Source organism: Elephantulus edwardii, unplaced genomic scaffold, assembly GCF_000299155.1.
Source record: "Elephantulus edwardii isolate Elephantulus edwardi_28Jun2011 unplaced genomic scaffold, EleEdw1.0 scaffold00169, whole genome shotgun sequence".
Lineage (NCBI taxonomy): Eukaryota > Metazoa > Chordata > Mammalia > Macroscelidea > Macroscelididae > Elephantulus > Elephantulus edwardii.
Genome location: NW_006399919.1, coordinates 4,910,460 through 4,936,359, shown reverse-complemented (window position 1 = coordinate 4,936,359; position 25,900 = coordinate 4,910,460). Strand labels below are relative to the sequence as shown.

The following is a 25,900-nucleotide window of genomic DNA, read 5'->3' as shown; positions in this document are numbered from 1 at the left end:
ATTGTCTATTGTTCTCAAAACAGTAAACCACTCTTTCACTTAAGAGACAGTCCGGCTGCACTTTTATGCCCAAATCTCGGGCTTCTCATGAAGATGAAGTGAAGGGCTCAGACTCAGAAAGTGGCAGGTAATCTTGAAAAGAAAAAAAAAAAGAAAAAGAAAAAAGACAGGTAGGCAGAGGAGGGGGAAAAGAGGCTTTGTGGTTCTGCGCCCTGGCTCCCCACAGGCTCCCAGCAGAGCAAATGGGGTCTCGGAAGTGTGGAGGCTGCTTAAGCGCTCTGCTGATTCCGCTTGCACTTTGGAGTATAGTTGTCAACATATTATTGTATTTCCCAAATGGGCAAGCTTCCTATGCGTCCAGCAATAAGCTCACCAACTACGTGTGGTACTTCGAAGGAATCTGTTTCTCAGGTGTCATGGTAAGTGGAACTTTGGAGACTTGGGGTGGCAGGGGTACTTTTACTAGGAATTGCCTTGTTGCTGGTAAAAATAACGAGCGATGGAATGAGTCATTCTCGTTGGGATTCCGAGGGTGACTGGGGAGACAGGGACAGGGTAGTTGGTTAGAACTTGAGAGCAGCTTTGCCTTCTGTGAGCTGCATGTTTCTGTTCTGCAGGGGAGGAAATGAGTGCTGCTAAAAGCTGGCGGGAGACAGGACTACAGCAATGTTGCCTTGGACCCAGTATTATTTATTTCAAGTGTGTAGTCCCCAGAGCATTGGATTTATTCCACACCAGGTTTTCCACCAATTCTGGTAATATCTCTCTGGTTGGGGAATGATTAGGCTGGTGTGGAAAAAAGACCTATTTGGGAACTCAGATAATCCCCACATTTTAATCTAAGCACCATCACTTGTATGTTAACTTCAGCAGTTTCCTCATTTAAAAAGCATAAATGGTGACATTTACTTGGTAGGATAGTTGTGAGAATTAAATGAAATCATATCTATAAAATGCTTAAAACAAACTCAGGCAGTACTGTGATATTAAATATTTACCATGTCACCAGTAAATGACCTTACGTTATTTTCTCTAAAAATCGAAGGTGTTTTCTGAAAATAAAATCAACTTATCTATGGGAAGGGCTTATGGTTATTTATCATATCAATTTGGGGTTGTTGTTGTTTTTTAAATCTTTAAAAATAGCAAACTGACAGTAAGTCATGTTGGCAACTCAGAGAAAAAGGACACTTTTCCTGCCATATCATTTCTAAAAACAATGCACTGTGCCTAAGCAGAGGGAATCTAGTTATACTCTATCGCTGCATCTTTGTTTATGATATTTGAATGGCTATGTTGCAAAGTAGTTCTCATTTTGCCTACTGATTTTGCATGTTAAATCCATAAACTTTAAAATGCTAATAATACCCAGTGCCATTGAAATTGCTGTGTCATGGAACATAACTAATATTGGTAGCACTAGAAAGAAATGCAAACCTTTTGAGAAGTTTGGTGCCATATATCAAGATCCGTGATATGTTACTTGACATGGTAATCCCGAATATTATGTTTCATTCTAAGGAAGGCATCCAAATGAGTAAAGGGTTAACTGAACAGATGTGTGTAGTTATGCATGACAGCAAGGAAAAACACTCTAACAGAAATGGGTCAGATAAAGGTAATGCATTCCCTTAATGCTGTGATGAATGTGGGAACTGCAAAGATTGTCTACACAGTGAACTTAGGAACTTATGAACTATGCAGCCGTAATTATATGGCATTGGATTACATGAAAAATGCATATGTTTCTGTTATGTGAAAACATACAAAAAATCATCGGTAAATTATAACTATGTAAAATTTTACTGAGGTGAGACAATTATGAAAATAAAGAAATAAAATCATGGAAAGGTGTAGGGGTTATTTTTCCTCCAGTATCTTTAAATCCTCTCACTGAAATTATATTTTAAAACCAAGCTAAAGAGCAGGTGATTTCTTCAACACAGATGATACACAAATAACAACACTTCAGGGGCTAGGCCTAATTATTTCTACCAGTTTTGTAATGAAGGTTTCCTTATATGTCAGCCACATTTTTATTGTTTCCTTTTCATATTTCCTTATTATGTAATTGTATTAAGTGAAATTTGTAAGTCAGAAAGTAATAAATCAAAATTTTCTAAATATCTATGAAATTAATTATATTGAGAGGAATATACAATCCTTTTACTTCTATTCCATGTGGAATTAAAAATGAAAAGTGGAAAAAAATCTGTTCTCTAATTTTTATCATTCTGGAATTCTTGGAAAATTTTTTTTATTGTAACTGCATCAAAACAAATAATTTCAGGAGAAAGCTTTTGTTGTAAGTCAGAACAGCCTCGTAGCTGAACCCTCCAGCGGTTTTTCAGAGGCAATAAATTGCACTGGGAGGAGATTGCCCATCCTTCTCTCACAGAGCAGATGGTGGATTTGAATCGCATGCCTTTGAGATTACAACACAGCTTCTTCCCACTAGGCCACCGAACGAGGGTGGAAAATGGAAAGGCTGGTTATAAAAGTAAAATGACAGTGGACTCAGACTAGAATATGAGGGAGCTCTGGTGGCCAGTGGCAAGAAGCTGCATTGCAATCCCAGAGGTACACAGTTCAAATCCACTAGATGCTCTGCTGGAGAAGGAGGGGCAATCTCCTCCTGTACCAGTCAGATCCGATTTGACAGTACAAACACAACAAATAATAAAATAATTTTTTAAAAAAATAGAGATAATATGTCATAAGCAACTCCACATGTGCCCAACCTGGGAATTATAATCATAAAGAAAGTCATGTTCTTTTCAGAGCCAACGTCCTTCATATAAGATAAGTAGAATGTGTGAAATTTTCTCATTATGGTTAGATACAGATAAAATGCACAGAAAAAAATTTGGACCCCAGGTCTTTGGGTCTAAAGGTGTATGAGGAAATCAAATTTACCTCACTTTTAAGAAAGAGATCAAATTTCAGGTTTTGACTCTTTGGGTGACACAAACATCCTCAGCTTACCGAATGGTGGCAGGTTTGAGGCTACTCATAGGTACCTCAGAAGAGAGGCTGGCTGGCTATTTTTTAAAAAAACTAGCCACTAAAACCCCTGTGGAGTAAGGTCCTACTGTGGTGCATGTGGGGTTGCTGTGAGGCAGAATCAAGTCAACAGAAAATAGCCACTGGTGGCTACTAACCAGATCCTTAAAATGAGGTTTACTAACTTAAGAGAAACACGAAATTTACTGTGTGGGTTCATTTTTCCGTGTTCATACCACTTATTCGTCCTAAGTCCTCCCTTTTGATAACTGGGAAGTATGATGAAAGTAATACCTAAAATTTACCAATCTTATAGTCCAGAGGGAAGCAGGAGTGGTGTCCACTTCCTAAACAACACACCTCTGGAAACCCTATGAACTTTGATAAATGATGATAGTTACAGAAAGGCTTCAGGCTTTTGTTCATAGGGTCATTACGAGTCGTGCTTGACTCAACAGCAATCAACAACAACACAAGAATATAGTCCATAGAAAGTTGTGTTGCTAACCCACAGGGCACACCTCTCTGGTGGTTCGAATCCACCAGCAGGTCCCTGGGGAAGAAAGGGAGCAATCTCCTTTTGTGCAATTTACAGCCTCTGAAAACCCACTGGAGGGTCAACTCTGAGTTGGTCCCAACTTGACTACAGTGAGTTTTGAGTTTCGAGTTTTGCGTAAGATGAATCAAGTACTGTATTCAGTACTCAATGAGGGCGTGCTCAGCACCTATTGAAAGATGACTCTCAGGTTCACACAACTTGAGTGGGAGAGCTGGGATTCAAATGTGACTTCGAGTTGATTTCCTGGAAGCCTTATCTCACTGAGAATGAGAATATAAAGGAGTATTCTTTGTCTGATGGTTTGTACCTTCTTCCTGCAGATGCTTATAGTAGCAACTGTTCTTCTTGTACTGGAGAGTGAAAAGAACTATAAATGTTGCCATAGTGAAAACTGCAACAAACAGTATATGGTAAGAACAACTTTTTTTTTTTTTTTTAAATCGTGGAGCGGACTTACTTCTTCCTCTCACTCAGAAATACTGAAGTCTATGGTAGTTCACAGGGACCCTATCAGTTCAGAGCCCAAGGACTGGCACCAACGGCTGTCTTCCATTTGCTCAGTCTTCCCTTCAGCTATGTTCTGCACATACTTTGGGCATGCTGTTATGGTTTGGTTATTCTTCAGAGAGGGATGTCATGCTTGAAAAGGAGGAAGGACAATGAAGTAGAGGAAGACCCTCAACCAGGCAGATTGACACAATGACTGTAGCAATGAGCTTGAGTGTGTAAGAGATTGTGAGGACGGCACAGGATAGGACAGGGTTCCAGTCTGTTGCTCATAGGGTCGCTATGAGTCGTACTCAATTCAGTAGCACCTAACCACAACACGATCTGCTGATGGAGCGCTGACAGCCCAGTCCTTAGCGAGGTGCACTGCTAACTCAAAGGCCATGGTCTCCAGAGGTTGAAATCTACCATGGACTCTGCAGGACAAAGATGAACAATCTCCACTCAAGCGATATACAGCCTTGGAAACCCATCAGAGGGTCAGCTGTGAGTCAGTCCCAACTCAATGGCCATGAGTCAGTTTGCTCTGCTGTTGTTTGTGTTCAGGAATTCAACATTTTCAAATATATTCATTTAGGACAAGATACTGTCTTTTCCAAGCTGAGCCAATATGGCACAATGATTAAAAGCTAATCTGCTAACTGAAACAGGAGAAACCTACGGGAGCATACACCAGTAAAGATGATGGGAAGTTCTATTCTGCCTTACCGTGCCATTGTTGTTGTTGTTAAGTGCCATCGAGTCATAGACGACTCATAGTGACCCTATGAACAAAAGACCTGAACACTTGTATAACTTTCATCGTTTCTCTGAGTTCATAGAATTTCCGGAGGCAAGCTATTTTGGAAGTGAATACCACTCCTGCTTCCAAGCCTGTTTTCATTGGGGAGCTCCACTAAACACTGTCCACCATGGGCAACTATTATCACATCTGACACATTTTCAGTGTCACAGTGTTTAGCATCACGGTGACCATAAGTTACCTCTGTACAGCAAATGGACAGACCAGTGCTATGTCACTTAGAGGCATATTTGACCAAAACCAATTAAAACCAGGCCTAAAGGCCACAAATTAAAATCACCCACCTTTGGCTTGGTAGCATAACTTTCTATTTACTAGACCAACAGAGCTCTCTCTGTGACTCACAGCAATTCTATAAACAACAGATCTAACCCTTCCCCATCCTATGCTATCCCCACAATCCAAGACATGCTCAAGCCCATTGTGAAAATCACCATATCAATCCACTGTGTTGAGGATCTGCTTTTCTTCTCTGACCTTCACTTTTCTCAGCATGATGTCATTTCCCAAAGACTTGACACTTAACTGTTGTTAAGTGCCATCGATTTGTAGACAACTCATAGCGACCCTGTGAACACTTACATAACTTTCATTGTTTCTCTAAGTTCATAGAATGTCCAGAGGCAAGCTTTACTGTGTCATTATGAGTCAGAATGGATTCAATGGCCATAGTTTTGGGTTTTGAGCTTTATTTCTTCATTGCCTTGTTCTGAGGATATAGTTTACCCTACCAATATAATTGAGGCATAATTTATGTAACATAAATGACAATCATGACTTTTGACAGTTAAATTTACCCATGAAGAGACCATCATAATCAAGATACAGAACATTCCCTTAAACCCCTAAAGACAGCCTGCAACCTGTTTTGTTATCATTATAAGTTAGTTTTCATTTCATGTAAACAGATTCATGCAGTATTTGTCTTTCATGACTGACTTCTTTAATTCAGCATCATGAATTTTAGGCTCATTTATGTTTTGTGTGTATCTCGTGTGATTTTCTTTAAAATTTTTACATGTTAAAGTAACATTGAGGAAAAGCAATACAACAATTCTCCTCTTTCTCTTCCACCACATTATCATTGGTTCTCACATTCACATAACTCTATGTAATTCTTTGATTCTATAGAGTGAACGAGGTCAAACGGACTCTCATTTCACAGATTAGGCACTTACATATAGCTCAGAAAGGACATGTGGCTAGTTAAGAGGCACTGTCCCAAAGTTCTGGTAAACATTCTTTACAGCAGTGGGTCCACATCTTGGCTGCACATCACAATCTCTTGCTGACCTTGGAAGAAAAAAAAAGTTGTCTGATTTCCACCTTCAGAATCCCTGCTTTATTCAGGCTGATGTGCAACCTGGGCATAAAAAAGTTAAGCTCATTGCCATTGAGTTGGAGCTAACTCCACTTTTGAAACCTCCTGTGTGAATCGGTTGGATTCTGGAAGGTAGGTTGTTCTGATTTAACTGACAGTTGGATGTAAACTGTTTGGTTGTTTTTATTTAGTTAACAATCAGCTGTAAGCTGACTGGTCATTTTGACTTAGTTAACAATAAGGTGTGTGATGCAAGCCTCTTGTTTAATCCAATCAGGACCCAGTAGTTGTTGTTATGTGCCATCGAGTTGCCTGCAACTCATAGCGACCCTTTGTACAACAGCCCTAAACTCTGCTCTGTCCTGTGCCAATCGCACTGTCTCTGACACTCCCATCCCGATTATCCCAGTCACTGAATCAATCCACCTCATAGAGGGCCTTTCCCTCCTGCACTGTCCCTCCACCCTCGCAAGCATGATGTCCTTCTCCAAAGACCGGTCTCTCCTCACATGTCCAAAGTATGTTAGACAGAGCCTCAGAATCCTTGCCTCCAAGGAGCCACCCGGTTTAACCCTTTCCAGGATGAATCTGTTTGTTTTCCTAGCAGTCCATGGTATTCTTAATACTCTTCTCCAGCACCACAGCTCAAAGGCATCAATTCTCCTTCTATCCTCCTTGGTCATTGTCCAACTCTCTGATGCATAACAAGTGATTGCGAACACCATAGCCTTGTATCAGATGCACCTTAGTCTCCAGAGAGACACCATTGCTCTTCAGTACTTTGGAGAGGTCCCTAACAGCAGACTTTCCCATGGCAATGCGCCTTTTAATTTCCTGGCTGCTGGTGCCAAGAGTGTTGACTGTGGAGCCAAGCAAACTAAAGCTGTGTACAATCTCAATCTCTTCACCATCAATCCTGATGCTGCCAATTGGTCCAGTGGGGAGAATCTTTGCCTTCTTGACATAGAGCCTCAATCCATATTGGAGGCTGCAGTCCTTGACCCTCTGTAGCAGGTGTTTCAGGTCCTCTTCATTTTCAGCAAGCAGGGTTGTGTCATCTGCATAACACAGATTGCTGATAAATCGTCCACCAATCTTGACCCCACATTTCTCCTCATAGAGCCCAGCCTCCCGGATAATCTGTTTTGCATATACGTTGAAAAGGTATGGAGATAGGATGCATCCCTGGCGTACGCCCTTCCCAATTTTGAACCATGCAGTGTTCCCTTGCTCTGTTCTGACGACTGCCTCCTGGTCCAAGTATAGGTTTCGCATTAGAACAATCAAGTGTTCTGGGATTCCATTCTTCTCAGAGTCAGCCACAGTTTGTTATGGTCCACACAGTAGGCTGGCCTTTATATTTAAAAGTCAGTTTGGTCCTGTTTGGAGCCTCCTGTGTGAAGTGGTTGGATTTGAAAGGTAGGTTGTTTTGATTTGACAGTCGAGTGTAAACAATTTGGTTGCTTTATTTAGTTAACAATCAGATATAAGCTGTTTAGTCATTTTAATTAACAATCAGGTGGGTTTGGAAGCCTCTTGTTTAAAACAATCAGCTTATCAAAGAGAGTAGAAATGGAAAATTTTATATGAAATTTCTTAACTATGTTGATAATTTATTCTCCTTTTTAAAACATTGAGTTGACAAAGTAACATACATCTCACAGAGGAGACTTGAGACTATACCAGTTTGCCAAAATTAAAGTTTCAAAAACTGAAGTCACTCAAAATTCACTTCTTACTTGCTACTTACTCCTCCATGGGATTGGCCTTCTGACAATGTTTTGTGGGTGGTTAATCTTGGAAAACAAATGTAGGCCAATGAAAAACAATGGAAATAATAGCTGACTTTTTATTATTGTTTAAATTTTTCAAATAATTTATTCAACATTCAAGTTAGGTGGGCTTTGTTCTTATTTACATACTTAAATTCTATCCCTCAAATAAAGACAATCTTCACTGATAATCCCAATGAGTTGATTAAGGATATATTTGGTAAACAAAGTAAGTAATTTTTTCCAAAACAAATTTAGTTTCTGAAGTTGACTTTTAAAATAAGCACATTTTCTTTTTAAAATGCAACTGACACTTTAGACCACCAAAAGTCACAATCTGTTTGTTTTCTGAAAACTGGTTGTGATTTTGGGGTGTTTTGGTTTTTGAATAATGAGCTGCTATAAAACAGATAAAATTGTTGCAATATAGCATCACGTGAGAACCGACCACTAACTACCCTCCAGAGATTTTCAGAAGCAGTGAGTCACACAGGAGGAGATTGACCATCTGCCTCCTGTAGAGCAGTTGGTAGACTAGAACCACATGACTTTATATTAGCCGCACAACTCCTTACCACTAAGCCACCAGAGTTCCTTATAGACAGAATGCTGTTGTTATGTGCGGTAGTCAACTACATAGTAACCATATGAATAATAGTTCTGAATGTGCCATCTTCACCAACCTCAACTTGAAGTGCCCACATGGAATTCTTGCCTTTGTGCCCTCTCACTTCCAATTTGTAGACATATCACTGCCGAGTAAGCTTCTAAAGATGCAAGCAGCTCCCATCTTTTTCTTGTTGAAAGCCACATCAAAAGATGTGACTTCTTATGGTGGAAAAAGTTCACTTCAAAGTCTCATATGATGCAAATACAATGGTAATCTGTGATATTTTGTGACAGATAGCAAAGAAGTATTCAAAGAATAATGAGGTCACGCCAAAACACATAGGAGCTAACTTGAAGGGCTATTCCCACTGGCCAAAGTTAAAGTTAGTTAAACACTAAAAAAAAAAATCCATTACAGTTTATTTAACACGTTGAACTAAAAAAAAAAATCTATTAGTCTGCTCTGTACAAAAAGAGGTACATTGTTGTTGTTGTTGTTGTTGTTGTTGTTGTTGTTGTTATGTGCAGTCGAGTCGCTTGTGACTCATAGTGACCCTATGTACAACAGCCCTAAACTCTGCTCTGTCCTGTGCCAATCACACTGTCTGACACTCCCATCCTGATTACCCCAGTCACTGAATCAATCCACCTCAGAGAGGGCCTTCCTCTCCTGCGCTGTCCCTCCACCCTCCCAAGCATGATGTCCCTCTTCAAGGACCGGTCTCTCCTCACATGTCCAAAGTATGTTAGATGGAGCCTCAGAATCCTTGCCTCCAAGGAGCCACCCGGTTTAACCCTTTCCGGGACAAATCTGTTTGTTTTCCTAGTAGTCCATGGTATTCTCAATACTCTTCTCCAACACCACAGCTCAAAGGCATCAATTCTCCTTCTATCCTCCTTGGTCATTGTCCAACTCTCTGATGCATAACAAGTGATTGCAAAGACCATGGCCTGTATCAGATGCACCTTAGTCTCCAGAGAGACACCATTGCTCTTCAGTACTTTGGAGAGGTCCCTAATAGCAGACTTTCCCATGGCAATGCGTCTTTTAATTTCTTGGCTGCTGGTGCCAAGAGTGTTGACTGTGGAGCCAAGCAAACTAAAGCTGTGTACAATCTCAATCTCTTCACCATCCATCCTGATGCTTCCAATTGGCCCAGTGGTGAGAATCTTTGTCTTCTTGACATTGAGCCTCAATCCATATTGTAGGCATTACAGTTTATTTAACACATTTAACTAAAAAAAAATCTATTAGTCTGCTCTGTACAGAAAGAGATACATTAGGAAGAAAAAACCAAGAAATTCAAGATCTCTGTAGGAAAACTATAATATATAAATTCAGAAAGAACGATAACATGTGATTGCAGCACACTATAGCTCCAAGTTAATAACTGACTACTCACCAGTCAATTTGTTGTTCTTATGTGTTGTTGAGTCTACGGAGACCCATAGTGACCCTACGCACTATTGCGCTGAACCCTGCCCTATCCTGAGCCAAACTCACTGTCTCTGACACACCTTCATCATCCCAGTTATTGTGTCAGATCATCTAGTCCTACTCTGAAGTCTTTCTCTCCTGCACTGTCCCTCCACCTATTCAAGCATGATGTCCCTCTCTAAGGGCTGGTTCCTCCCAGCAAAATGCCCAAAATCAGTGAGATCAAGCTTCAAAATCCTTGCCTTTAGGGAGCAACTTGGTTTCACCTTCTCCACAACAGACCTGTTAGTTCTCTTGGCAGTCCATGGTATGTTCATACTTCAATACTCTTCTCCACCACCACAGCCTTAAGCAAGCCATCAATCCTTCTTCTGTCATCCTTAGTCATTGTCCAGCTCTCAAGTAATTGTGAAGACCACAAGATCAGGTGCACCTTAGTCTCTATACTGACATAATTGGTCTTTATCGCTCCAGAGAGGTACCTGAGAGCAGATTGTTCCAATGTCAATTGCCTTTTGATTTCCTGGCTATTGATACCAAGAATGTTGATTGTGGAAGCAAGCAAGCTGAAATCAGTAACAATCTCAACCTTTTCTCCATCTATCACAGTGCTGCCTATTGGCCCAGTGGTGAAAATATTTGTCTTCTTAATGTTAAGCTTTGATCCATATTGAAGACTACCATCCTTGGCTTTCTGCAGCAAGCACTTTAGGTCCTCCTCAGTTTCAGAAAGCAAGATTGTATCATCTCCATAATGCAGGTTGCTGATGAGCCTTCATTCAATCCTAAGACCACATTCTTCCTCATAAAGCCCAACCTCCTAAATTATCTGTTCCACATACAGATTTAAAAATATGGAGGCAGAGTATATTCCTGACATTCCTTTCCTGGTTTTGAATGATACAGCATTTCTGTGCTCTGTTCTGACAACTGTTTTCTCATCTAAATGTAGGTTTCATATGAGCACAATGAAATGTTCTGGAATTGGTATACAAATGTCCATTTGTGACTCAGTCCTAACTCCCTTGGGGTGTATTCCTAGCAGTGGGATAGCTGGGTCATACAGGATTTCTATGTTCAGCTTTTTAAGGAAACACCAAACTGCCTTCCAGAATGGTTGTACCATTTTACAATCCCACCAACAGTGTATGAGAGTTCCAATCTCGTCACATCTTTTCCAATATTTATTGCTTGTTGTCCTATTAAACTTTGCCCCTGATACTGGGGTAAGAGTCTGGTCTACTAGACTACTTTTACTAGGTTCAAGAGACAAATGTGATCAAGGAGGAAGTCCAAGATGCTCTGAAGGAAATGGCAAAAACAAGCCCCAAGGAATTGGTTGAATACAAGCTGACATATTTCAACAAACAGATGCAGCCCTGCAAGTGCTCATCAGGTTGTGCCAAGAAATCTGGAGGACAACTGGCCAACTGACTTGAAGAGATCCATATTTCTTCCTCTTCCAAAAGAAGGTGACCCAAAAGAGTGTGGAAATTATAAAATGATATCAATAATATCACACCCAAGCCAAATTCTGTTGAAGATTATCCAAAAGTGACTAGAACAGGAAGACACTGGATGAAATGAGTTGAAACAATAACTGAGGTAATCAAGGTAGGTGTGTCAGAGACAGATTGGTTCAGGATAGAGCGAGGTTCAGAGCTATTGTGGATAGGGTCACTATGAGCTGCAGCTAACTCGACAGAACATAACATCAACAACGACTGGGATGAGATGGTATCTCATTGTGGTTTTGATTCGCACCTCTCTTAACTGCCAGTGATCTTGATCATTTCCTCAATGTGTCTATTGGACATATGAATGTCTTCCTCTGTGTAAAGTCTTTCCATTTTATAACTGGGTTGTCAATCTTTTTCTTGTGGAGGCCAAGTAGGATTCTAAACTTTTGTTATGAGACCTTTGTCTGAGATGTTATTGCAAAATGTTTTATCTCAGTTTTCTTTTCACCCTATTGGGAAAAGTTTTTTATGCAGACAGGTATTTCATTTTTAGAAGGCCCATTCATCAATTTTATCCTCTTCTGGTTGTATATTTCTGGCTATTTTTGTCAGCCTCTTTATAACATAGGCTAGGCCTTCTAAGATTGGTCCTGTTTTGTCTCTTATGATCTTTATGGTTTGAGCTGTAGCTCCAGGTCTGATTTCTGTGTATGATGTGAGATGTGAATCCTGTTTCAGCTTTCTGCAGTTAGCAGTTGAGTTTTGCCAGCACTATTTGGTTGAAGAGATTTTTGTTTCCCCAACCGAAAGATTTTGTTTCCTTGTAAAATACCAATTGATCATAGATAGATGGCTTGATTCTATTGTTTATGATTCTGTCATTGTCCTAGTACCATGCTATTTTAGTTACTACAGCTGTACAGTAGGTTTTGAGATCAACGAGTGCTATCCCTCCCACTTCATTTTTGTTTTTCAGAAGTGCTTTGCTTATTCAAGATCTTTTCCTTCTCTCAATGAACTTAAGAATTGTCTTTTTGATCACCTTGACAAGTGAATTAGGTATCTCTATTGAGTGTACTAAACATGTAGTTTACTTTTGGTAGGATTGTCATTTTCACTATATTTCATATTTCTATCCATGAACAGGGCACATTTTCCCATTTATTTAGGTCTTCATGTTTCTCACAGAAGAGTCTTATAGTTTCATTTGTAAAGGTCTTTTGTGTCTCTCGTTAGATTTATTCCTAAATATCTCAATTTGTGGTTGGCAATTGTAAATGGTATTGCTTTCTTGGTTTCCTTCTCTGTTTTCTCTGTTACTGCAGAGGAAGCCCACTGACTTTTGTGTATTGTTATATCATGGCACTCTGCTAAATTGGTCCACTAGCTCTAACAGAATTTTTTTAGAGTTCTTGGGGTTTTCTGTGTAGACTATAATATCATCTGCATAAGGTGACAATTTTACCACCTCTTTGGCAATCTGGATGCTTCTTACTTCCTTTTCTGTTGTATCGCCTTAGCAAGTACTTCCAGTACAATATTGAATAGGACTGGTGGAAGTAGACATTGTTGTCTGGCTCCCATTCACAAGGATAATGCTTTCAGTCTTTCTCAGTTGAGAATGATATTGGCTTTTGATTTTGTATTTATACTTTTCACTATGTTGAGGAAGTTCATCCTGGATAATTATCCATCCTGGATAATATTCTTAATATTCTCCCATGGTTCATCTGACCTTTGTTCATTAGGGTTCAAGGCCTCCAACTGTTCTTGGGATGGTTTTTTAATTCAGGTGGATAAACTCAAGATCAAATTTTGGTTCTTGCAAATTTTCTTTCAGTTTCTTTGACTCTATTTTGAATTTTCAAATGAGTAGTTGATGGTCTGTTCCACCATAAGAACCTGACCTATGTTTCATAACTGATACTGAGTTTCTTCATTGATTCTTTCGACAGATAAAATCAGTCCGATTACTGTGCAGACCATCAGGTGAGCTCCAAGAGGATAGTCACTATATGTGTTCCTTATAAAAGGTATTTGAAATGAATAAGTCATTGATTGTACAAAATTCTATCATTCCAGTCTCATTTCTTTCACCAAGTCCATATATTCTGATGACTGATCCTTTGATTTATTTCCAACTACAAGAGTTGGTGGTGGTTGTTGCTGTTGTTGTTGTTGTGTGCCATTGAGTTGCCTACATCTCATGGCAACCCTTTGTACAACAGCTCTGAAGCCTATACTCTCCTGATCCAGTCTAACCTACCCCCATTACTCCAGCTACTGTATCAGTCCATCTCATCTGGTGTCTTCCTCTCCTGGGCTGTCCTTCCACCCTTCTGGGCATGATGTCCTTTTCCAAGGACTGATCCCTCCTGGCCATGTGCCCAAAGTATGTGAGGTGGAGCTTCAAAACCCTAGCCTCCAAGGAGAAACTTTCTTTCACCCTTTCTAAAACAGACCTATTTGCTTTCTTGGTGTTCTATGGTATGTTCAAGACTCTTCTCTAGCACCACAACTCAAAGGCATCGATTCTTCTTCTGTCATCCTTAGTCATTGTCCAAAAGTTGGTAGAAATTTTATATTTCCTCTTCTTTGGCTCTGGTTGTTGATTCATATAATTGAATGATAGTGGTATTAATAGTTCTTCATTGTAAGAATTGAATAGTATTCTATCACTCATAATATTTCATTTCAAGATGGATCTAGAAATTGTCATTTCAACTATGAATGCAACCCTGTTTTTCCTCACCTTTCATTTCTAGCATAATAGAACATATGATTGTCTAATTTAAAATGTCCCGTTTCAATCCATCTCATTTCACCAATGCCTGGCAGGTCAATATTTATGTGTTCCATTTCTTTCTTAATAATGTCTAGTTTTCCTATGTTCATGCTTCTCACATTCCATGTTCCAATAACTAGTGTCTGCTTCCAAGTGTTCCTTCTTTGTGTTTTCCATTTCAAGGGCTCAGCCTCTGGTTCTATATCTGCTAGTCTAATATAAGTGGGCTCTGTTGTTCACAGCACTTTGGAAGGCCTTCTCCCTAGTCTTTTTTAATTTGATATCAGCTTTAGAACAGAGTCTGACAGACAAGCATTTCACCCAAAAGAGTTGTTGAAAGATGCTTCCCCATTACAAAAGTAACCAATAGATTCAGAGTTGGTTACCCCACTTTGGTCTGTGTGTTTTGGTCCCATCAACATCCCTTCTGCACCCCACGTCACTTGGCCAGCACCTTCCTTCCTTCTCCCCCTAGCCAATCCCTGATATGATGGCTCAGGCCTCAAGTCACTTTTGTGCTGCTGGTCTCTCACACTGCTGCCAAGTGTATTTGAAGATCATCTAAACAGGAAAAAAAGGAAATTCTCATTGTTGTTGAGTGGGAACTGACTCATAGTTGACCCTCCAGTGGATCTCCAAGGCTATATATAACCCTGGGGGATACTATCCATATTTCTCCTGAAGATTCAAATTATCAGAAAGGTATAGCCTTTTGGTTTGTACTGAAATGATACAGATTTAAAGTCTCACCTCATAGACTACTTACTTGCTTCAATGAAAAACATGCTTTTACAGAGGAAAGTTCTGAAGAACACCATGTTAATCAGTGAGCAACATTTCACTAATCTGATATTCCTGCCAAAATATTTCACATAATCAGAAAAACCAGAATGTAGAATAATCTGCAAGACAACTTGCCAGAGTTCTAAACAAAGGGAGGAGAAAATCAGTATCATGAAAAGCAAAATGGCAAGCAGGCTACACTAGATTAAAAGACTAAGGAGATTTAAATTTGTGTGTAAACATTCACTAGATCTTATACCAAAAAGTAAAGAGACTATAAAACACCACTGGTGACAGTTGGTCGCCATACATCATATATTAAATCAACCAGATAGATTGAGTCAATTCTGACTCATAGAAACTCCATATGTGTCAAAATCAAACTCTGTCTCACTCTTTAAAGGCGAATTTTTCAGAGTGGAAGACCACTAGGACTTCCTTTTGAGGTGCCTCTAGGTGGATTTGAACCTTTATACTTTTGGTTAGTAACTGAGCACCTGTTAACCATTTGTTTAACCCAGAGATTCCAAATTGTGTATTGTTGTTGCTAATAGGAGCTGCTGAGTCAGCTATGATTTATAGTGGCCTTATAAGCAATAGATGTGAGCCTTGCCCTATCGTGTGCCATCTTCATGATCTCCGTCATACTCAAGCCCATTGTGGTAATCACTGTACTGATCCATTTCATGGAAGATCTATATAAATGAAGTAGTAGATATTCTTTACTGTAATGAAATAGTATTAAATTTCTCTAGTATGAAAATTGTGCTTTAACTGTATAAAGAATGTCTTTATTCTTAGAAGACGAGTCCTGATATATTACTCTTTACTTTGCAAATGTACGATAATGATCAGGAAATTTTGTTTTATTTTATTGTGGTTTGCATGAAAGCTTATAGAGCAAACTAGTTTTTCCATTTATTCATTAATGTATATTTTATTTTATGATGTTAATTACAATTGTTTTTGTTGTTGAATGCCTTCGAGTCGAACATGACTTATAGTGACCCTATGAAGAAAAGGCCTGAAGCCCCTCTACAACTATTCGAGTCGAACATGACTTATAGTGACTCTATGAAGAAAAGGCCTGAAGCCCCTCTACAACTATTGACATTTATCAAAGTTCATAGAGTTTCCAGATGCATGTTGTTTAGGAAGTGAATGCAGCTACTGCTTCCAAACCTATCGTAGTATGTTATTGTTGTTATGTGCCTTTGAGCTACCTACAATGTATAGCGACCCTATGTATAGCTCTGAACCCTTCCCTGTCCTGAGCCAGTCTCACTAACTCCAAGAAACCAACCCCCATTGCCCCAGTTATTATATCAATCCATCTCATCCGGGGACTTCCTCTCCTGCACTGTCCACCCATCCTTCCTAGTATGATGTCCTTTTACAAGAACCAATCTCTCCTGACCATGTGCCCAAAGCAAGTGAGGCGGAGCTGTGATTTCTATCAATTTTGCCCCTTCCTGCCTTCTGTGCTGTCTCCTTGGGCAAATGCTGCTCCTTTGGTTTTATATGGTTGGTTATCCTAAGGAGCTAGTACCTCCCTAGTATCGCCTAATAGGCTCATCTATTGTTTGGCTTAAAGTGCAGCTGTGTAGGTGAATTTTTTCCCGGGTGTGAAGAGTGACTAAAGGTCATAAGCCAAGGGTTCCATCAGTCTCCACTGCATTAGAAAGCCTTACATTTTTTGTTTGTTCTACATTTTACCAGATGTTTACATTTATCCAGAATCTCTACCGTTTAGAATGGTCAACTGCTGACTTACTTAAGAGTAAAATATCTTGAAGTCGGCATGTAACTTATTTCCAAGTGGATCAGAAACAAAAATGTATAAAGAAATAGATGTGTATGTGTTTGTAAAGAGAGAGAACAAATGTTTGAATATAATAACAATAGGGGAGTCTAGATAAAAGGATTCACTGTAGTGTACTTTTAATTATTTAATATATTTACAAATTTTATAGAAATTTAGGAGAAATTTCTTACCCTAGAGGCTGAAGTTCAGTCTGCTTAACTTCCCAGTCAAGGTCATCTCTCCCCAGATCTGCCACTACTTGCAAGCTACTCTCTTCTTATTTCAAAGGAAGTCTCATGTCTTCTTACTCTATTTCCTAAGTCTTTTCCTTCTCTCCATGTCTATATGAACTTCCTTATCAGATCAAGGCCATCTCTCAGTCTCAAAGCTCTGTCTCTAAGTATTGTTCTTTCTCACCTCAAATGAAAATACCCTCTTCCCCATCAATGCCATCCTCATTAGAACATAGACATGAACATGACCATGAATATGAGTATCTAAGATTGCGTTTTACATTTCTTCCTATGTTGGAGTAAGTTAAGGGATAGCAGATTCACGTTCCCAAGAGAAAAATTGGGATTTTGCCTTATAAAACATAGAAATCCCCTTCCCATAGCTAATGACATGTCTTCAATAAATAGTTGAAGGTTGCTTGGTCACATTCCTTCACTATGCTTACATAATTTGTGAGCATTATTAACTGAGCATATCTTGATAATATAAAAAAAAAAATCTCAGGTGAAGAAGAAGACATTTAGCAGATTACCTAGTTTCAGCCACATGACGCCAAAGAATAAGTCATTTAAGAAATTATGTTTAAAATCAGATGACTTTGGATTCATTTCTCCAATTTTATTTGGAATTTGATGTACATGTAGATGGTAGCAGTCTTGGGTCAGTACTACATGTACCTATCTGTTCATTTATCCATAATTTCACCTCTGTATGACATTAACCTTCTTCTGTATTTAATTTAGACAATACTGTCAATTATCTTTTCTGCCCTTGGAATTGCTTTCTCTGGATACTGCCTGGTAATATCTGCTTTGGGCCTGGTTCAGGGCCCATACTGCCGCACCCTCAACGGCTGGGAATATGCTTTTGAAGACACCTCAGGACGGTAAGGGAAAAATCTCCAAATCAAGAAGCATCAGAAATATTGGGCCGCACAGTCTTATACATTCCCCACGATTACTTTGTTGTTGTTGTTGTTGTTGTTGTTGTTAAGTGCCGTCGAGTCGCAGGCGACTCATAGCGACCCTATGAAGAAGAGTCCCCGACGCTTGGGTGCCTTTCATCCTCTCTCCAGGTTCATAGAGTTTGCGGAGGCAAGCTATAATGGAAGTGGATGCCACTCCTCCTTCCAAGCTTGTTTTAATCGGGGAGCTCCAACTTACTCTGTCTGCATTGGATAAGCTGCCATTAACACATTTGACACATCAGTGTACAGACCATTACTTTAGGGTTCAATATATTTGCTTTAGAACACACTTTTCCTACTAGTTTACTAGTGTCCAGACTTATTTTTCTCACACGCATATTTATTTTAAAAGATCTCCATTTTTTTTATAATATAACCATTTAATGATATATATATATTTCCTTCAAAGTACATCTTTAGTTTATATTCCATAAATTTTGATATGTTGCATTTACATTTTCATTCATTTAAAGATATTTTTCAACTTCCCTCAAGACCTCCTCTTTCATCCATGAATTATTTAAAAGTATAATGTTTAATTTATAAGTGTTTGGAGATTCTTGTGTTAATATTGTTAGTAATTTCATATTATTAATAATGTCTAGTTTAATTCCATTGTGATTAGGAAAGAATTTGTTCAAATTTATATTTGAATTTTGTACATAAACTAGTGGGGGAAAAACTTAAAAGAATTGAAGACATGTCTCCTATTTTTAAGTGCAGTGCTCTTCCAAAATTTTGAGGCTGTTGTAGAAGTACCTACATGAATGTTTCTCCCTCACCTCAGCTGAGGTCTCAATGGTTATTGTGGTCTGACAACAATAAACCTGGAGTCTGAGTGGGTTCAGCACCATAGTCATGTTTTATAGCCAGCCTGGCTGTGCAGTTTGTAGCAGTGGTTAAGTGACTTGTCTTGGAGAGAATCACAATGTCACTGATTGATAGAAATAGTGGCAGCAGGGGACATACAGCTATGCCTAGAGATAAAACCAAGAAGAATAAATGCAAGAGTTTGTAAAAAGAGCCAAAAGTTCACCTAGTACGTATCCAAGAATTATCTATACAAATCACCTTGCTGAAAAGGCTGGTAGTTTAGCCAGATAGTGAGGGATCCCATGCTCAACCTTGAACTGGTGCATACTGGCTTTGTCCAATACTTTGTTTGTTGGGGCCCTAGCCCTGGAGAGGCATCTCAGAAGGAAGCAGAGTTCGTGGACTCAGCGGAGGCCCACTGATGCCCTCTCTGTCTTATTCTTTACTCAGAATTCTAACAGAATGAAATGAAGAAATGTCTGTTCCTGGCATCCACTGGCAATACTACAGTTTCTTCTCAAATCCTCAGGATTGTAATATTATTGTTCAAGGTCTATGTTTATTTAGGTTTTTACATATTTACTGGCTTAGTCTACAAGGAGTTGCCTTGCTAAGCCTAAGGGGGCACCGCTCAAGCAGTTTCAACCCACCATCTACTATTGCGTGGAGGATAGATGGACCATTTCCTCCATATGATAGACAACCTCTAAAAATGAACTAGAGGGTTTGCAAATTCCTTTTGGCTATGCAAATCCTTGGAGACTACCCAGAGGTCTTTATTAAGTCACAAAGGATCTGAAATGATTATATAATCAATCCTTACCCCAAACTTTTTCAATTCATGCATGATAGGCTGCCTAAATGCCTCTCCTCTACTTCTGTAAAGCTGTCTCCATGTGTGTCTCCATCCGTGTAAAAAATATTAGGAAGTGAAGCATTGCTTGATGGTCAAATATACAGGAAAGTTTAGTCTCTGATCTTCCAGAGGCATGTTTGATGCTTAGGAAAATCAAGGTAGAGCAGTTGTTAAAGTTGAAGCCTACAGGTATTCATGTATGCATTTCATCAACAAATAGTTATTGGACAGCCACTATGTCCATCCCTAGGTGCTACAGAATCAAAGACAAGTAATATTGGTTTCTGGTTTGTAAGAACTCATGTGAATCTGCAATAGCATGCTGCTAAGATGAGAGCTTTGATAGGAGCTGTGTCCTTGGGTCACAAATATTAGATGCTTGTGGATTTGTTCTAAGCCAACTACTGCTACTTACAGAGTATACAATCTTAGACAAGTATCTGAATATCTCAGACCCTCTGTAAACTGGGGATAATAATCATTTCCACCTCACAAAGATGAAAATCAAATGGAACCAATAGAAAATGGACTCGCAAAACATGCTAAGTGTAATAGTTAACCTTACTGCTCTGTACACTCCTTTATACCAGATGGTGATTTTCCAGCTGACTGGTGTTTTCATCCCCTGGCATAGAGACCAGGGTGGCTTCTCAATCAGTTCTTGGTTCAACACACACTTGCTTAGCTCTGCAATATACCAGACACTGCTTTAAGTCTTACATCTGGCCTTTCAGAGGGAATTAAAACACAATCAGTGTTCTCAGTGTATTTAGTCTACTAAGGACACAGAAGTTCAGAGAGACTATTTGAATTTGATGTATGAAATACTGCATTGAAACAGATGAGGGAGAGAACTGTTTAAAAAGGGATATATGATTGGGTATTAACGTCATGATAGGAGTCCAGAATGAAGGCGACATAGTGGAGCACACATGGGGGGAGGGATTGTATAACAATGAAAGAATTTTTCTTTTACTTTTCAAAAAGAAGGCTGCATAGTGGAGTGGACTTGGGGGGAGGGATTGCATAACAATGAAAGAATTTTTCTTTTACTTTTCAAAGAGAAGCGTGAACTAGGGGGAAGGTTGGGCAGGGAGAAAAGTGTAACAATGAATGAATGGAAATCCAAAGTCTTTGTAAACTTTCATTAAAATTAATCAAAAACATGAAAAAAGGAACACTGATAGAGCTGTGCACAGAGTGGGAGTCAGGACAAGCCTCCCCATTCCTCCCATGTCTCGTCAGCCCACTGTGACTTTCCATCCCTAGCCACAAGCAGAACAAATGATAGCAGAGTCTAGGTGACAGGTAGATCTTTCACCTTGTCTAAAAGCACTGGATGATCTGAAGATCTGTGAAAAGCACATACTGGAAACATTGTAGATAAGCAAACTAGCAGGACAACAACCTCTCCAGAGGCTGGAAGGAGGGTAAGTCCAAGGAAACCACAACAGAAAATCATATCCATATTATACTTTTTTTTTTTAGATTACATAACATTTTTACCTAGCTCTCCCCAAATCTCAATTGCACATTTGGTCAATCAAGATTTGGTCTCAGGAATTGATGAGATACCAATTGACATATTTCAACTAACAGATACAGCCCTGGACAGGCTCACCAGTCTACCCCAGGAAATTTGGAGGACAGCTGCCTGGCTAACTGACTGACTGGAATAGACCCATATTTGTTCCCATTCCCAAAAAAGATGATTCAAAAATAAATGTGGGAATTATCAAGAAATGTCATTAATATCACATACAAGCTAAATACTACTGAAGATCATCTAAAAGTCTCTAGAACAGAACACAAAGAACAGCCAGAAGTTCAAGTTGGATTTAGAAGAGGCCATGGCACCAAGGATATCATTGATTATATCAAATATATCCTGGCTGAAAGCAAATACCAGAAGAATGTTTATTTGTACTTTATTGAATTTGCAAAAGCTTTGACTGTGTGGATCTTAACAAATTACAGCTAGCACTAGAAGAATAGAAATTCCAGAACAATAACTTGTACTCGTGTGAAACCTATACCTAGAAAAAGAGGCTGTTGCATGAACAGAACAAGGGAACAGTACATGGTTTAAAATCTTGAAAGGTATGTGTCCAGAATGTATCCTTTCTCCATACCTATTCAGTCTGTATACTGAACAAATTATTCAAGAAGCTGGACTCTGTGATAAAGATTGTGGCATCGGGATCAAAAGAAGGCTCATTAATAACCTATGTTATGCAAATCACACAACTTTGCTTGCTGAAAATAAGGGTGGAAAAATAAGAGTTAGGTGCAGAAGATCAAAGAATACAGCCTTCAATATAGATTTTGTCTCAAAGTCGATAAAATAAAAATTCTCAGCACTGGACCAATAGACAACATCATGATAGATGGAGAAAAGATTGAAACTGTCAACAACGTCATTCTATTTGCGCTCAGAATTAACATCCTTGGTACCAGCGCAGCAGTCAGGAGATCAGGAGACATATTGCACTGGGAAAGTGTATAGTCAGTCAGTGACCTCTCCAGATTATTGAAATAAAGTCAGTCTGAGGACTACAGCGTACCTGATTCAGGCCATGGTTTTTTCAATAATGTGCTAGGCATCTGAGAGCTGCACAGTGAATAAGGATGACAGAGAAGAATTAATGCCATTGAGCTCTGTGTTGGAGAAGAAGACTGAATATACTATGAACTAGCAAAAGAACAAACAGATATGTGTTTTAGAAGGCTAGCCAGAGTGCTTCTTAGAGGCAAATGTGATAAAGCTTCATCTCACCTACTTTGTTTCTATTGCTAAGAGATGCTATTCTTTGGAGAAGGACATTCTGCTTGGAAAGGTGGAAGGTCAGCAAAAGATAAGAAACCCCTCAACCAGATGGACTGACAGATTCCCCTGCAGTAATGGGCTTGAGTATGTCAGAGATTGTGAGGACAGCACAGGATAGAAAAGGATTTCAATGGGTTGTTCACAGGGTTGCCGCAGGTCATACTCAATGGTAACCAACAACAACTAGACAAATATTCACAATAATAATCCTGGTTTAGGCATTTTTAAATCTCATTGTCCAAGTAAGACTTTTTAGTCCAGTCTCTTGTCCAAGATCCCACAGATTCAGAAGCTTTGGCTCCATATTTGATTAAGAAGTTCTCCCAAATTAGGTAAGAATTTACAAAACCATTGCTCCTATGTGCTGCATAGTATTCCATTGTGTGAATGTACCATAATTTCTCAATCTGTCTGTTCGTGGTTGGACATTTGTGTTGTTTCCATGTTCTTGTGATGGTGAATAACATTGCTATGAACATTGGCATACAAATCTCTGTTTTTGACTCAGTTCTTCATTTCTAAGGGTATATTCCAAGCAATGGAATAGTTGAGTCATATGGAGTTTCACTACCTAACTTGAGAGGGACTGGAGAGCATTATGCTAAATGAACTAACTCAATCCTGTAAGGACAAATACTGTATAAGACTATTATTGTAGAACGTGTATGAGGATCCAAGGTGGGGAGAGTGTGAGCAGATGGATGAGGATAGGTGAGGGATTAATCATAGGGTCGCATAATTTGATGAGTGGAGGGAGAGATGGGTAAAGGAAATGGGAAAGATCCAATGTGAAAAACAATGTGTATGAATTTTGTAAGTAAACCAGCATAAAATAAAAACTTTATTTATTAAAAATAAATAAATAATAAAGATAAATAAATACATAAGAGAAGTTCTCAAAAAACCTCTGTGTGTCCTGGAATATATTTTGCTTTTGTTGCTACCGTGTGCCTTTAAAAATGTCTTATAGCAGCTTCAAAGGACAGAGTAGAATGGCTCCTATGGTCCTAGATAGAAATATTTCGGGGGGCAGATCACCACATCTTTTCTCCTATGGACCCATTGGTGCCTTTGAACTATCAAGTTTTCAATTAGTAGCCAAGCCCCTAATCATTTCACCACCAGGATTTCTTTGGAGCATAAGAAAGAAAAAGAGAAAAATTGGGGGAGGGGGAGCTTAAGGAAAGAAATAGCAGAGAAATGGAAGATGAGAAAAGATAATAATAGTAGCAATGTTACAAAAATGCAGAATCCACTCCTTTTTTCTCACTAGGACTGCTTAATAGTGCTCTGGTTACCTGTTGCATTTTTAAGGGGAGAAGAAAAGGAGAGGAAAAAACCCCAACAACCCTATTTTGCTATTGATTCTAGATATTCAGATACAACTTTGCCCTGTAAATAGGTTTGGTTGCTTTTGCTTGGGGAATCTGAGGTGATCAGTTTTCTATTTCCATTCAGCTAAACAGAAAACCTCACCTCTGGGAAATATGTAAATGACTCTGGAAGGCTTGGATGTGAGCAAAAGCACGTTAGTTCATCTCACCACCATTCATAACCCTGTGCCGGACTAGCCTTTCAGACTACTTGATTCTCACGTTACTATCTAAATCTTTACCACTTAAAAGAACAGCACTGTTCTAAAGAGGAGGTTCCCATAACGTGAGCCCCAGTCCACAGCATCAGCATCTTTCAGAAACTTACTAGAAATGTGAATTCTTGAGTCTCAGCCAGATCTTCTGTAGCAGAAACTCCTGATGTCCAGTGACCTGTGTTACAACCAGTTTTCCAGGTATTTCTGATACAAGCTCAACTTTGAAACCCACTGCTCTACAGAGATTTGGAACCAGATCTAAGAATTGAGATCACAGTTTCTCCATGTTATTTTTCCACATGCTTGATTTCCTATCCAACGCAAGCTCTCACTGCTGACTTTTGAGCACCTGGAAGTGGGGCTTGGCATGTGCTGACTTACACTACAGAATGAGGTATTGGATACCATGTTAATAGCGTAAATGCCTGCTTGGTAATAGATATACAACAAATTCAACATATTGCTTTTAGTAATTACTAAAATGCATTCATTCATATATAATGGGATATATGTGAATAATTTCTATGTTTGTTTCATGAACATATAAAAATACAATCTTGGCCGTGGATCTTATTCACCATGCCCCTTCTTTCTGACAGTTTCCTTGCTGATTCTAGCACATGGATTCAGTGCCTGGAACCCTCACATGTAGTGGAGTGGAACATCATTTTATTTTCTATTCTCATAACCCTCAGTGGGCTTCAAGTGGTCGTCTGCCTCCTCAGAGTAGTCATTCAGCTGTCCAGGATGCTGTGTGGAACCTACTCGGTCATCATCCAGGTACTGGGCACCACTGCCATTTGTAACTCTTCCTTTCTACCCTCCCCTCCCAGGAGTCAGTGATCCTTCTGAGTCTCGTCTTTTAAAGTCTGTGGAAATGCATCACTCTTTCCACTCCTCCTGCCTTCGTCTTTTCTCAAGGTCAGATAACACCAGTTTTGGTTTTCCTGAAATCCCAATATGTTTGTTAACTTGATGATATGAACGGAATCAAACGAACAGTTGTAAAAGCCGCGCTTGGATTGTGAAGCAGCACACATGTTTGGAACAAGCAGTATTTCCGTGGTCTTTGTTAAAATAACATAAATCTCACTGGAGATTTACCATTCATCAAAAATTGCCCCGTAGACAGGGGATGAGCAAATCTTAGCATCAAGATCAAATACTTAGAATCTTATCTTATTGGAATAGTTTTTGCCGTGAATGCTACTGAATTCCAGTACTGGTTCTTCCTTCTGTTGAAAGCCTTAATGAGTGATTTTTAAAAAGACACATAAGAAACTACTGCTACTTAATCTGCTAACATACTAATGTTAATTTAGGGTTGATGGAAACTACTAAACCTACTTCCAAAGTTCAGAGGACAGCCAAATTATAAACAGGATGTTGTGTATCCTGTTTAACGTCAGTTAAAGTATAATATTTGCCCTAGTAGTTTCACATAGATATTTTTATTCATTAATGTCTTGAATATATACTATATATTTACTTTTCTATTTGAACTAAGAATCAGCAATCAAGAAAAATTTACACTTTTATTAACTTTTTTTCCCCTTCATTTTTCTGTAGCCTGGAATCATTTGAATAAGGACAGGAATGTTAAGCAATATGTATCAGGATCTTCAGAATTATTTGCAGCCTTTGAACAAACAGATCTGCATTCAAGAATACCTTCTATGAAAATAGATATGAATAGAGAATAAGACTTTACACAAATACATATATTGCACATTGTTTAATATTCCAGAATGTTAAGACTATGAAAAAAG

General features: G+C 39.0%; 1 protein-coding gene across 1 annotated transcript; it reads left to right on the top strand.

Moving 5' to 3' along the window:
• Positions 1 to 25,741, top strand: TM4SF18 (transmembrane 4 L six family member 18). The gene is made up of 6 exons (XM_006895560.1): positions 1 to 123; positions 227 to 419; positions 3,883 to 3,972; positions 17,821 to 17,963; positions 24,731 to 24,911; positions 25,701 to 25,741. Exons 2-6 carry the CDS (start codon positions 243 to 245, stop codon positions 25,713 to 25,715), a joined length of 606 nt encoding a protein of 201 aa, XP_006895622.1. The 5' UTR covers positions 1 to 123; positions 227 to 242; the 3' UTR covers positions 25,716 to 25,741.
• Positions 25,742 to 25,900: the final 159 nt, after the last annotated feature.